This window comes from Coturnix japonica, chromosome 8 (genome assembly GCF_054131305.1).
Source record: "Coturnix japonica strain WE chromosome 8, WE-NBRP24, whole genome shotgun sequence".
Lineage (NCBI taxonomy): Eukaryota > Metazoa > Chordata > Aves > Galliformes > Phasianidae > Coturnix > Coturnix japonica.
The window spans coordinates 20,908,225-20,922,364 of NC_140670.1; the positions used below are offsets into that span (position 1 = coordinate 20,908,225).

Below are 14,140 nucleotides of genomic sequence, written 5' to 3' on the forward strand. Positions count from 1 at the left end.
CAGAAAATCTCTACCATTATGGACATTGTATCTCCTCACTTTCAAAAAGCCTAAGTGAGGCTTTAGGCAGTAGCTGGAATGTGCTGCCAAGTATATTTACAGAACAAGAAGCCTGCATTTTTGAGCTTGGCCATTTGTTCCACCTGCAATAAGAATGTAAGTCTGTGGGCTTAGTGTTTAAAATGGTACAGTCTGCAATGTATCTGGCATCCATATGTGAAACTCTATGGAAAAATCTGGAAATCTCTAGTGTTATCTCTGGAGTTATCTTAGTTATCAGGTTTAGTAAAAAGTTGGACTAGTAGGGTGTGAAAAGGTTTAATAGTTGGGCCCTAATAATTGAAATTATCCTACAATATAAGAAACTTCAGACTTCAAATTCTTTAGAGTATCCACACACTGTATTTCAGATTTTACTTTCAAAGAAAATAAATAGAGAACTATCCCAGAATTTTTCATTACAAAAGAATGTCTAAAGGTACTGAGAATAATGCTTGAGCACAGCAGTTATACAAAAGTGATAAAGAGTGATGGGAAAAGGTGATGAAAATACACTCGGTCTCTTATTCATCTTTCTGTGAAAGACATTGAGAGCATTCAGTTTATATTTAGCTACACGCATACCTTAATCTGCTACGTTATTACTTTGAGGATTATATTGTTTTGGGAAGCCAGGACTCTCAGTACCTGTCAGAAATGTGATGTCAGTGTAAACCTTAAAGAACTATAGCAAGGACTGAACCAGATCCCTACTGCCAACCTGTAGATAACTCAGGGTGGAAGCTATTCTTGCAGGTCTATTTTTCTTCACAAGAAAGAAAAAATCCTCAGGAAAGGGCAGCTGTATTCACTAAATATCAACAAAACCCTCCTTCTGCAAGTAGTGATCTCTTTGACTGAGACTGAATTAGCCATAAGTATAGCATAGTTCAGTGAATGAGCCTAATGGATTAGCATTTAAATGTTGTTAAATGTACAGAAGGTTCCCCGGAAGAGACTAATGCACTGTTAAATGATTCCTGTTCATTCCTTCTTTCATGGTCAAAAGAACAAATAAAGAGAGATAGTGAGCAGTTGTGTGGACAAAACAAGGAACATTTGGTCATGTCCCCATTCTTTTTGGAATCATAGAGTGTCCTCATCAGGGAGATCGTTGGTTTAACAATGGGAAAAGAGGAGATTATCTCCTTTTTTTTCTTTTTTTTTTTCATCTTCCAAAGGTATACTAATGCATATAACACCAGTTTTCCCCATGCTAGCAAATCCTACAATTGTGATATTGTTTCTGAAATAAATGAATGCTCCTTATAGCAACATCATTAACATCAGCATCAGGGTTAGGAGCAGACAAGCTGAGAGTGTCAACTTGTAGCTCGAGCTTGAAATCCATTATAAATTTTCATTCAGTTTTTTTTTTTTCTGACTTTGCTTGTTCTTCCTCCAAGACAGTTAAGCTTCAGCTAGAGCTACTGCTGTGAGATTCTGGATCCATTCCTGACCTGCCTTTAAACCAGAGACATTCCTCTACTTTCTGAGAGATCAAATAATACTGGTATCAAATCTTTCTCCTGTCCTGGTTAGGTGATCAGTTACATGCTTTAGCAAGAAAAGCAACAGCAGTTCAGCTGCTTGTGCAACACAGATGAAGTCATCCAGCTGTTAAATCTGAATTAAATGTAAATACAAAGCAGAGCTTGAAAAGGAATCAGGTGTGGTTGTGTGCATGTGACAGTGCTAAAGTCTTACAGTTTTTTTGTCTTCTGAAGTTTTGGCTGCATTTGAATGGGAAAATAGGGTGCATCCCAGTTTGAAAAAAATGCCAGAATCCCATCACATCAGATCAAAACATCCTCAAATGCTCCTTTGTTCTTCTCTCCAGGATGGAAAGCTTGACTTTGACGCAAAAAAAAGACATCTCCTGATGGAGACTGATAAAGAGCTAAAATTGGAAATATGATTCATGTGGACCCCTGGTCTTAATTATGAAGTTATATAACAAGTAATGGCAACTCCATTACAGAGTTTGAAATCATGTCAAGCCTATCAGCTGTAAGTGCTGTCAAGACCCAGAGGTCCCTGCAGAGGCCATCTCAGCCCTCAGCACTCAGGCAGAGAGCTTGTTCTTGCAGCGACCTCTGACTGACCCAGAAGCTCCCCCATTCAGTTTCCCACATTTCAGCAAACTCTATCTATGAGAGAAACTTTTCCAAAGGGTTTAAACTGGATTTTAAGATTAATTTGATCCTTGTGTCAACTGTTAGCAGCATGACAGAGAATTGACTGTGAATATTTACATAGGATCTATAAATATTTACAAGAAAACCATCAGGACTGTCACTAGTCTGCCTACCTTGAAATATTCTGGTATTCTGCTGCTTTGACTTGAAACATAACCTGTAGGAGAAAACCTGGACATAAGAGCAGAAAAGTCACACATCAAGCACAAGGAACTGGGGTCCTGATGTTACCTTTGCAGACTGCCAGAATACGATGAGTTAGGTGGCTAAAATGTTGGAAACAGCAGTCTAGGCTTGAGAAACCTGACCTTTACTGCAAAAAAACCCAGCAGCGAGTCCTCAACAACACACCTGACAATGCTTTTTTGTCTGATTTTAATTAATCTGTCACTGTAAACATGACCCAGTTACCATAGTACAAATGTCAGCTTGTAATAGCTTTCCTCTGGAGTCCTCCTTCACTAGAACTTGCCATTTACATTTGCTCATTCAATCATGAAGAGTAGTTAATTAGCTCCATCTACTGCTGCAGGAAGTGAATTGTACCAGCAATGTCAGCCCTTCAATAGCCTCTCTACAAGAGCCATTAGTAGAAAGCAGAAGGGCTACATCTTTTTCTTCTGTGGTGTATTTTTCCTTTAATCACTGATCTTATCTTTCATTTACTTTTGAACTGCAGGGTGAAAACGTGGGACTTACGTATATTCTTCTAATATATTTTCCCACGTCAAAAGACATAACAGTCCTCTTAAAATAATTAGCAAAACAATGAAGAGACACAACAATAGGAAGACTTATATGAGGTTACTACTGCACTGATAATAAAGGCAACCACAGTGCTGAAAATAGGACTCAAATCAGCAGATGGATGTCCTTAACTTCTACTGCCATACGTGTTGACTGGAGTGTTCCAATGGGGCATTAAGTTGCTTAAAAACATTAGAAATAAATATTCTGATGTTCATGTGAAGTGCCTCTTTGGCTTACAATACAGTTAGATCCATAGATTTTGCTGTAAGAGAGGGCAAATCAAACTCACACTTTTTTCTGTGTAAAAACTTCCATCTCCTCATCATAAATTATTTAGTATCCAGGGTTTTTTCTGTCACTTTAGGAAGTACACCTTTCCATCTTTATGCAAATAGGCAGTTGCAACTGGGAAGGGCATAGCACAAATGGCCACATTCCATTCAGGATTGGCCAGCACCTATGCCCTCACTTAGGAAATAAACCTGTCTGGACATAGCTTTTGTGGTGCTTTGGTTTTTGTCTCCAGCCCATTTCTATGTTCTGCCATGCACATGTTCAGAAAACCGACTCACACCTAAGGGAGGTCAATATAAAGAATGGGTCTTGGTATGTATTTGTGACTTTACAAAGCTGCACATGTTGTTAGGGTGATGGTAGCCTACGCCTTCAAAACTTTCTTACAAGCAAAAAGACTTTAATCTGCAATTAGACATACTCTTACATAATCTGGAAAAATTATGCATTATTGAGAAAGTAAGAAGGAATCGAATACTGAAAGTACAGTAGGAAAATTACACTGCATTATCTTTATTTTTAAATATTTCCAATACAATTCAGAAACAAACATAGTATAACTTTTATTTTACAAAGTTGGCCATTAGAATATCAAAAAAGGACTTTGTGGCTATTGACAAATAGTGTAACATGGGACATGCATGCTAAAAGGAAATCCAATTTCAGATGACAGTCATTTAATAGCAGAAAAGAGAACTAACGAGTCTTGGCATAAAAGCTTGTAAAAAGAGCATGTCCACTCATATCCCTCTTCCCTAAGGCAGCTTTCTCCTTCTTCTGTAACTTCACCAACTGTATATCTAGATGTTGAGCCGTGACAGTTTTACACCTCAAAAGATTTAGAAATACAAATAATATACCCAATAAAAAACATTAATTATGATGAATGATAATGGGAAAGAAAATCTGGCATAGTTGTCTATGTGGTAAGGATTTTTAACATGGAAACAATCAAAGATACAGAAAAGACTTTTCATAATGGACATTGGTGAGCTACACCCACTGTGCTTATTTCTCTCCTTTTTGCCACTGATGCTGGTTTTGCTGCCCTTGTCTGAACCAATTTTGTTCATGTTGTCAGAAGCACCGCAACTGTTAGCAACTGCTGCCAGAACTCCATTCCTTTCTTCTTCAGTCCCTTCATCCTCATCCTGACAAGAAACAAAACAGCACAGCAAGAACATAAGTTCATGTTTCATTGCCCTATTTACTTTAGAGCTGAAGCAAATAATAGGATTTTTCCTACAGCTCTTCCTGTGGCTTACTCATTGATTCCAAGGATGAGCAACCACAGGTACAGACAGTACCTTTCAGCTTTCAAAGCCTCCATATACAGGAGAAACACACCAACTTATAGGACAGCTCACCACAAAAACTTTCACAGGACCACAGTGCAAAGCTGGTTGCATTCAGATACAGCCCACTAAGCTTTACTTAACATAGCAGCAAATCCACAAAAACTAGTCATCTTCTTCATCTTCTGCAATAATTTCTACAAAGAAGTAAAGCAGAGCCCCGGTTGGGGGATGAAGAACATGGTTGAGATGGCAGATGTTGGTCAAGCTGGCTGTACCCCAAATCAAGCTCTTGCTGGGTGCTCCAATCATAATGAAAACTGAATTAGTTAAACTAACAAACCAAAATGCAAAAAATAAAACGAAAAAGATCATAAAGAGGGAAAAGCCCCACAACTATTTCAGAACCAAACAGCTCATACTTCGTTTCAAGTCCTGAAACTTACATTTTAAGTTCAAAGTTATACTAAGGTTAAGCACATTTTCATGTGCTTCACTGCATCAAGGCAGCTCTTTGGAGAATGTTGTATAAGCTGTCTGGTGTTCTGGTGGGTTTTGTTTCTTTGATTAGAAATGGCTCAGAGCCATGGAGTTCATGTATGAAATCTTTACCCTTTGAAGTCAGTGCGTTTTCTGCTACTGACTCAGAGGACAAGGGATTAGACATCAGCTGCAGCTTCAGCTGTAAACAGACTTCCATAAAAGTTCTGGAGTCTTACTCTGGTTTGAGATATTGCAGATACCAGCAGATCCAAGCCCCAGAGTTTGGCTCCGGATGTATATCTAGACTGCTCCTAACTCTGAACAGTTCAACAGGGGAATTGTCTTTGAGCTGTTCTACACAACTTTATTTTTCTTCTGATGCTTTTATCACCTTCCAGAGCAAGGAGTAGCACAGAAGCAAAAAAAAAAAAAAAAAAAGGCCAAAAACTCATTTGTGAAATGTAGAACACAAAATCACTTGCCTTTGAGCAAACCACTTTTTCTATTTGCATGAGGAAAAACTACATTAGATAAGGATAAACTCTACAGAAATTCATAGGTACAGTCACACAAAAAGCTCATTTAGAAAAAAAATGCAGCTTTTAAAGGCACAGAGAACTCATTAAGCCACCTGACAGACATCCATGCCGGTGCAGAATTGTTCTTCTGCACAGGGTACTTGCAAGTGGCCTGGTTTCTGGGTCTTTTGCCATCTAAAAATTAGTAATGTCCTTGAAAATTAAAGTAGAGTCTGGACAGTGTCCTGTGAATCAGTGAAACAGAACAGATAGAGCTAGAAAATGGGATTATTACTGCTATTCATTTCCCATTTGCCAAAAAAAAAAAAAAAAAGCCTAGTATGCTTTATTAGAGAGAGATAAATGCAGCTCATCACAATGCGTCATCCTAAAAATACTCCAACCACAAAAACTTGTTCACCCCACAACTAGCCTGCTGCAGCTATGTGAGACTTTGGAAACCAAAGGACAGGATGAAAAGCTGCTTATGAAGCACAAAGAGGATCAATCCTCAAACCTCCAGCCTGAGGCCTAAACAAACCAAACAACACCTCAGATCTGGAGTTTTTTGTGTGACCCGGCTGTTAGAAATATCCTTTTCTGCTTCAGAAAGACCCACCAGCCCAGCAGAGCATCAGGAACACTGCTGGGCACCTCAAACCATGCAATGCTGCTGGCCAAGGGCACCCAGCGCTCCAGCACTGAGCAAAATACAGAAACCTGCCAGAAAGATCCTGATTTCCACCACCTCCCCACCATCACTCTTACATTTTAGAAAAGGAAACAGAGAAAAAATAACATCTAGACTTCAAAAATGGCAGCATTTAGGGCATTCGTCAGCCTGAGTCTCTTAGTCTCTCAGGTAGGGCTGGCTAAAAGTCAGTACAGAATTAGTTATACTGCAGAGCATGAAAGGACATGGCGTACGTGCCATATTTCTTTTCACACAACTGCATGTGAACAATTCACAGGAGGCTGATGCTTTATTAGGCTGTTCTGAACTATCTTCTACTCTCCATTAGACATTTATAAAAGTGGTGCACATGTACTCAGCTCCCCTCGTGGTGTGCCAAGGTAGGGATCTCTCAAATGTATTTACAGCAAATGTTCTGTATCACTTGCTTAAAAAGGGCACAACTAATCGAAAGGAATCACAATCACTAGTTTATAAGAACTGCTGTCTTATAACCTGGGACTATCAAGGGACTTTTCCAGGTTGCTATGGAGAACTGAATGCAAAGATAGATTAAGATGCTCCACATTAAAAATGGTGGCTCTAATTTTAAATGTTACTTCCCTGCATTCCAGCTGCCAATAAGATGATGGCAGCTGGCACTAAGAACTCTGATGGGATACAAAAAAAATCAAGAGCACTCTAGAAAAGTACGGTACATCATCTGCTACTGTCGGGTGTGCTGAAGTTTCTGTTGACATCTTACAGCCAGCAGAACTGAGGAAAGCTGTTACTGCTACCGAATAATATAGGTGCTCAAGATTAATAATATCTCAACCAAGCGTGTCGCACACCTGCAGCTTCTTCTGTGTCTGTACAGGCCACAAGATGCTGGCACAGAAATGCCATAAATTCACAACACTACCCATGTAATCTTCAGTTTTCAGCCTTTTCCCCTTTCTGCCACAGAGGAAAACACAGTGGTGAAAGACAGATCAAGTCCAAGGAAGATTTCTCTGTTTTATAGGGGTCACTCCTTTGTATGAAAGAGGAGAAACACCAGATTTTGGAGAGACAGCCTCTCCATTCAGGCAGCCTGCCACACAGTTGACGTGAATAGCACAGTCAGTCTGACTTTCCTCACAGCAGGTGGATCCTGCTGTTTCTGCAGGTACCAGTCCACACAACATGAACATTGCCATAGAACAGAAATGATGAGCCGCTTCTCCAGTTTTTACTTCAGACTACAGATTGGATCCTCACAGCCTCAAAAATATTTCATATGCCAGTGCACCAGTGTTTTAAAGAACAAAGCAGAAAGCAGCACAACTAATTCCCATGCAAGGCAGACAGTTATATTTCCAATTCACCTCTTAAACATATTTATATAATTCTGAGTGCATTGTGGTATTGGCTTGTATGAGAATAGCAAACTAGGAAGTGAGATTTCTAATTATCCAAAGTCCACAAGAGCATGAGATAATGAGGAGAACACATTTGTGGTGACAATAATCACAAAGAAATTTATTAAGTACCTGCTAGACAGAGACATGACATTTTAGCTAGTATTTCCATCCTTGTGATATTTTGTTTTCACAGTCAGAAATGAGAAATAGAAGCCAGGTGTGCTCTCAGTGGCACCCTGCTCAGTAAGCAGCGCACGTCTCCTTGGCTACAGTATAAAAAAGACACAACAGGCATTTTCCTTATTCTAAGTCTTTGAGTTGACCCAGGAATCACTAGCTACCTCTTCCCTATGTGGCTTGTGCTTCTGTGGGCAAGAAGCGAATTGGATTTGCTCACTCCTGATGAAGAAGATGAAGTAGGAAACGTGCCTAAAGTGTCACAGCATCCCTTTTAGTCATAAGGTGCAATTCTGTGATGGACTTAAAGTCTTTCTTCCTTGCTTGCTTGAGGGGCTGTGCCCCCACCTACTTCCACGCACATTTCAAGTCTGAGTTCTCATGCCTGCTCCACCTATAGGCACTGGCATCTGTGTCTCATAAGAAAGAGATGCTGACTCAGGTAGGCAGAGGCAAAGGCAGTCATTAATGCCCTTCACAGATCCAAAGATGCTTAATCATCCGAGCAGCACTGAAACACTTGGCTTTCTTACTCAAACCTCCAATAAGCCTTCTTTTTTCTTCCACTCCATGAGCAAATGACAGCCACTTACTTCACAAGATGGATATGCTCAGAGGGAATTGTTACTGATGCTACCTTGCCTGAAAAAAATGACTTTAAGGCTTTCCACTCAAAACTTCAATCATAACCAACATTTGCTCATTTGAAGTCATTCCCCAGTTAGATTGTACATTTTAGAGCCCAAGGGGAGCCTTTGCGCCCCTTTTTCAAACCTTCTTCACACAACCAGATCTCTTGGCACTTTTGTTTAAACACAGTTCTGTGCATTTATAGAACTCATCTGACATTCATACAGACAAAATCCTACATTACTGCATTTTAGCTTACCTTCATTGTTTTTAAGATTCAGTACTAGAAGTCATTGTCCTGTTTCTTGAACCTGCTGAGGAGCTCTGTTGAGCCATTTGCCATTATACCATTGGTATAAATCATTTACAGTCTTTTTTTTTCTGTCCATTTAACCTTTACAGCAGCCAACCAAATCTCTTCCTGTATTTTTGGTCATATACTCATTTTCTGTGCCTTATCAAGAAATGCACTGTCTTTTTCTGTTTAAAATTTTATTTTCTATCATGCATACTAGACTCTGTTCTATAATGAAAAGCTTTAAGACAATCAGTTTCTAACTTTCTAATAATTTCTTTTCCACTGCCAAACAATGAAGATGGTGGATATGACAAAACTTCTTCACGAACCTGTCCTGATTATTTCAGCAAGATGACAACAACCAGACTAAAAAAAATGCCTATGTTGATTTGATCCTTTATTATTTTAAGTATAATTCACAACATTTCCAAGTTCTGGGAAGCTCACTAGAGCAATATAAAAAGCACTGCTATAATAATGACGCAAAACAGAAAGTGAATCACAGTCCACAGCTGCTGAGACAGAAGATGTAGGTGGAAGGCTACAGGGAACTGAGGCATGAAGCTCTCTGCTAGTAAGCTGACTCACATTCCAGACATGTGCAGGTTTCATAAATGGTATGTGATTAATGCTTGTGTTCTTTGTGGGGGTTTTTCCTGTACGTCAATAAGATCAAGCCTCCTTGCTCAGCCCAATTTCTGAACTGCGAGTAGGTGTATGCTACAGAAAAGGTGAATGCCTGTACATGTATAACACTGGTGTTTCACATTGTTTGATTTCTCTTTCAAGAATTTTCAGGAATACAAAACCTGCCTTCTTATTTCTTGAGGTTATTTAGTTATCACTGTTCTTATATTAAAATATAAAATCACTTACATACATTTACTATTAGTGCTAAATAAGATAATTCATTCTTTTCAGTAGTTATAATTGAAGTCTGCTTTGCAGGCCAACAATAAGAGAGTCAAAATACCTTTGGAATTTCCTTTGAACTGGGTTGATGCAGAGCACAGAAATGAGCCACGGCATACTCCAACAGTGCTCCAAAAATGAAACTGAAACAGATGCCGAGGTACACATCAATTGCCTTAATAAAGCAGTTAGCATTTGGGAGTGAAGTCCTGGCTCCCATCATCAGCGTTGTCATAGTGAGGACTGTGGTAACACCTGTGGGACACAGAAATAAAAAATCTGATAAAACAAAGATAACTAAAAGGCCTTCCGTTGCATTTGGTAAGCTACAAGATTCTCTTTCTTGAGCTTCATAAACTCCTAATATGCCACAACATTTAACGTGGAACATTTTGGAAAGACTTTAAGTACACTCATGATCTTGAAGTTAAATGCTTAAAAATAATGAAGAAAAGCATTTGGAAAACTGAGAAGATGGGAAACTGGAACGGAAGGGATTTCCAGGTCATAGAAAGCATACTTATTATTAACATATCATTTCAATACTATGCAAATGCTTTTATTAAAACCTTCAGAGATCATTTTGTTCAGTCTGATTGTCCATCAGCCTCGTTTAAAGTGAGATTTGTCTTTGCTGTTCCATAGAAGTGTTTTCCCTGCCCCACCTGCAGACTGATCAGAACTGATCTGCATGTTTCCCTTTCAGAATCTCCTTTACTTGCAATTATCTATACTTCATGTTATAATTCTCTTATTATTCATGTGTTAATTAGTATGTATCATTCACCTTCACAAAAAAGACAACTCAGAATTCTGTGTATGACATGCATTTGAATATTTGGAAATTATTTCCAAAATGATGGAGATTTCCTATGCTTACAGCAGCTCTCCCAGCCTCTGGGTCTCTGTAGCTCCCAAGGACGCTTGTTTGCTATGGAATAGCAAGGCTTCCAGAGGAATCTCTACCACATGCTACAGATGGTAAACCAGAAAGGTAGCTCCATGAAACTTAGAAGCATCTGCACCTATTGGAAATCGATTCCAAATACTAGCAATACAGAAAGCATCATAATGCTCTGACTCCTGTTTCCTAGAACCATAATCGTTGGAAAAGACCCACAAAACAATGTAATCCAACCACCAACCCATCTCCACCATGGTCACCAAACCATATCTTCCCATCAGTACCCACAGTATCCCTCAGTTGAATCTTGAATACCTGCAGGGACAGTGACTCCACTGCCTCCTTGGGCAGCCCATTCCAGTGCTTCACCACCCTTTCTGAGAATTTTTTCCCTAATATCAAACCTGAACAACTTAAAGCCATTACCTTTCATTCTCTCAACAAGAGGCTTAGTTTTGCTTCATCAGTTTCTTACCTATGCAAATTCTGGCTGGAACTGATGACTGGCTTATCCAAAATGATACCCAGGAAAGCACAACCAAGAGAATTGATGGCACGTATGTCTCTAGTATAAAATACAAGATGTTTCTCTTGAGCTCAAAGTGAAACACTAACTTGGGGTAGCGTCCTGTGAAAAGAGCAGGAAAAAATATTGCAAAGGATGAACACACAGAAAGATTTTTCAAACAATCAACCTGTATGAGTTCTATACACATCAAGACATGCAGCATCCACCAAATAATCTATTACATGGATTAAAATAGTGTTAAAAAAAAAAGAAACTATGTCTAATTTCTAATCTTAACCTGACATCAGCTTTCTCTCATGTTGTCTTTGCAATTTCACTACTGGATTAAATAGTCCTTTGGTAGGCAGTTCATTCTCCTTCTGAAGGCACAAAAATATTGTATTTTAGGGTTCTTCTTTGTATGTTTAACATGTTTAGTTCAACAAGCTTCTGGCTGATGGAAAAAAGGAAATACAAATGGACAGCAGACTAAATCTCTGTCCAATGAGGCAGGAGGTACAAAGATTATTTATACCATTATCACAGTATTAAAGTGAAAAAGGGGACATTAAGTTAGTGTACTTCTATCAGTACTGAGATTTTTACCAAGACATCCACGTAATATACCAAAATTGATTTGAAGTGCAGAGTAGATCAAAGTAAAGCACTCAAAAGTTAGGAAGTTTAAAACTTAGAGGAAAAACTCTGAAATAGGCAATACTGAATGGTCACACAGCAATATCCTCTCCTTGTTATCTCTCAACAACTCTATTTATCCAAGTATAAAACTTTGTATGTGGGAAGCTAGTTCAAGATAACAAACTTTAAAATGAGTCTTTGCCATTTTGCCATAATTTCAGAGTATGGACAAGCCTTTAGAATGTTCATGTGTTCTTTGGTGTTATTTTTCACGATGCCATAAATTTCTGAAGCAATGTGAACAACAAAGAGAAATAGAGATGTGAAAGCTTATAGCTGAGTGGCTTTTCTGGGAAAAAAGAAAAGGCAATTCTTTAACCTTAAGGCTTTCTACTTGCCAGACTCCAAAAAGGGATGATAATAATGGTGTCAGCATTTCTCTTAAGAGCTCAGAAGAGCTTTTACAATGGAAATTTTGAAGCAACCTATATATAGGATTCATATAAGCTCCTTCTGAAATAAACTGAAGGAAGCAGGAAGCAAGAAAAAGTACATAATGCATACTTACCATGCTAAATATGACATAATAATGATTCCTCCACTCTCCACATGTACCAAAAGTTATCAAGTTTAAAAGTAAACAGATTCACTACTGCTATTACGTGCATGACACATGAGATAATCTTGATGAATAACAACCTTATCTCATCCACTTTGACTTGTATATCCAAGTCCATGTTGCCATAATCAGATCAAAAATTAAAAAGGTGCACCGCAATACTAACCCTGCCTTTGCAGTATTTAACTCAAATACAGGTCAGGTTAACTCCTGAATATTGTCAAGCCCGCTCTCTGCTTGACTCTGAGAACAAAATCCTTGCATTGAAATGAGATAACACTTATTCAAGTTTCTGGCCTATGACAGAAGTCATCTCAACATTTAATGGCTCCAGTTTAGATTCGATAATCCAATGGAAATAATCTCTGTGCAGACAGCTAATTCTGCAGAGCTTTAGTGCTTATGAAAGTATCATCGCATTACTGTGTCTAATAGATTGTCAAACGCATTGAACTTGAACGGCTGCCTGTGCATCTACTCTTAACCTAAAGAAAGGTGAGGTGATTTTACTTATGTTACATCACAGTGAAAGAACATTCAGCTGAGTTACTTTGGCTTTATAGAATTCACTAGAGAACAGAAGTAAAAAACTAGACAGTAGCTCTAGCTAAGATGAAATACAAATCTAGATAGCAGACTGCAGTCTCTCTATGTATTCTAGCTTTCTCTACTGCTTTGTAGAAGAGCACCCTAGAAAACAGAAGGATACTCCATCCTTAGGGAATTTCAGGTGGTTCCAGCTGATTCTTCAGGTTACAAGTCCTAAAAATTATACCAGAATGGCATTTCTCCCCCATTAGTTAAATAAGTACAGGTCTAAGATAGATCTTTTTGAATGCAAGAGAAGACAGTTTATTTCTCTTTCAATTTGCCTTTGAAATTTGGCTTAAACAAATGGGCAGCCTTATCACTCCGGATCATCCATTCTGTAGCAAGGCAAAAATCTAACAGCAGAATGCTGCATCCCTGCTCTTTCTGTTCCCCCTGCCAGCAGAAACTCCCAGCAGAGGAGCCCAAAGGAATGACCTGTGATCCAGTGTCCTTGTTTCCTGCCTTCGGGTGTTATGGGATGGGAGCAAGTTCCCATTGTTGCTTCCTATGGATTTTTTTTATGAATTCCACACCAACAAAAGAAAGCTCCACATCACTCTTTACATAAGAAGCACTTTGGTATCCTGCACAGAGTGTGCAGTCAGGCAAGAAGAGTACATTCTTCCCTATCATTAAATATGTATGCTCACCCCTTGGGCACCAGCTAAAACGTGTGATGTACATCTCCCACAGGTTCATCGGTATAACCCTACTGATGCATCATTTTCTTCTCTGCTTGCACCTTTTAAGGGAACAGTATAGAACATAACTTTACAGTCTTAACTATTTGCCAAAATAGTAATTCTTACTATGCAATTTTTTTACTTGAATACAACAAATACATTACAAAATAGCAGCATCTCCAATTTCAACCAGCAAATAAGTTGTGCCACTGTAATGCAGCTTCTCTGACCAAGAATAGGAAATTAGGATGCTAAGGTCACTCAAACAGCAATGCCTTCTATTTATTTCCATGTAAACTACAACAGATTCAAAAAGCACGACATTATTTGACTGAGCAAAGTCTCAAATACCGAACACTATTTTCCACCATAGCTTTCTGTTCCTTACAGTCAGGATCTTATAAACTGCCTCATTTCCTACTTGTTCTTCAGTGGTTAACTTAAAGAAAGAAACGAAAGATCAGGACAGACTTCTCAATTTGTGTTTCATCTTCACAAAAATGCTTTACAGAAATAGAGTTTG

At 38.7% G+C, this 14,140-nt stretch overlaps 1 protein-coding gene across 2 annotated transcripts in view; it reads right to left on the minus strand.

The window, feature by feature from the left end:
• Positions 1–3,765: 3,765 nt before the first annotated feature.
• The window catches only part of LOC107316069 (gamma-aminobutyric acid receptor subunit pi-like), a 42,152-nt gene continuing 31,777 nt past the window's right edge, over positions 3,766–14,140 (minus strand). The window contains exons 8-10 of one of the 2 annotated variants that reach the window (XM_032445353.2): positions 11,053–11,205; positions 9,735–9,928; positions 3,766–4,432 (exon numbers count right to left, since the gene is read on the minus strand). In XM_032445353.2, coding sequence (XP_032301244.2) covers positions 4,121–4,432; positions 9,735–9,928; positions 11,053–11,205 — 659 coding nt within the window. In that variant the 3' untranslated portion in view covers positions 3,766–4,120. Of the gene's footprint in view, positions 4,433–9,734; positions 9,929–11,052; positions 11,206–14,140 lie in introns of those variants that run through there. The other variant, XM_085554585.1, reaches the window with a different exon arrangement.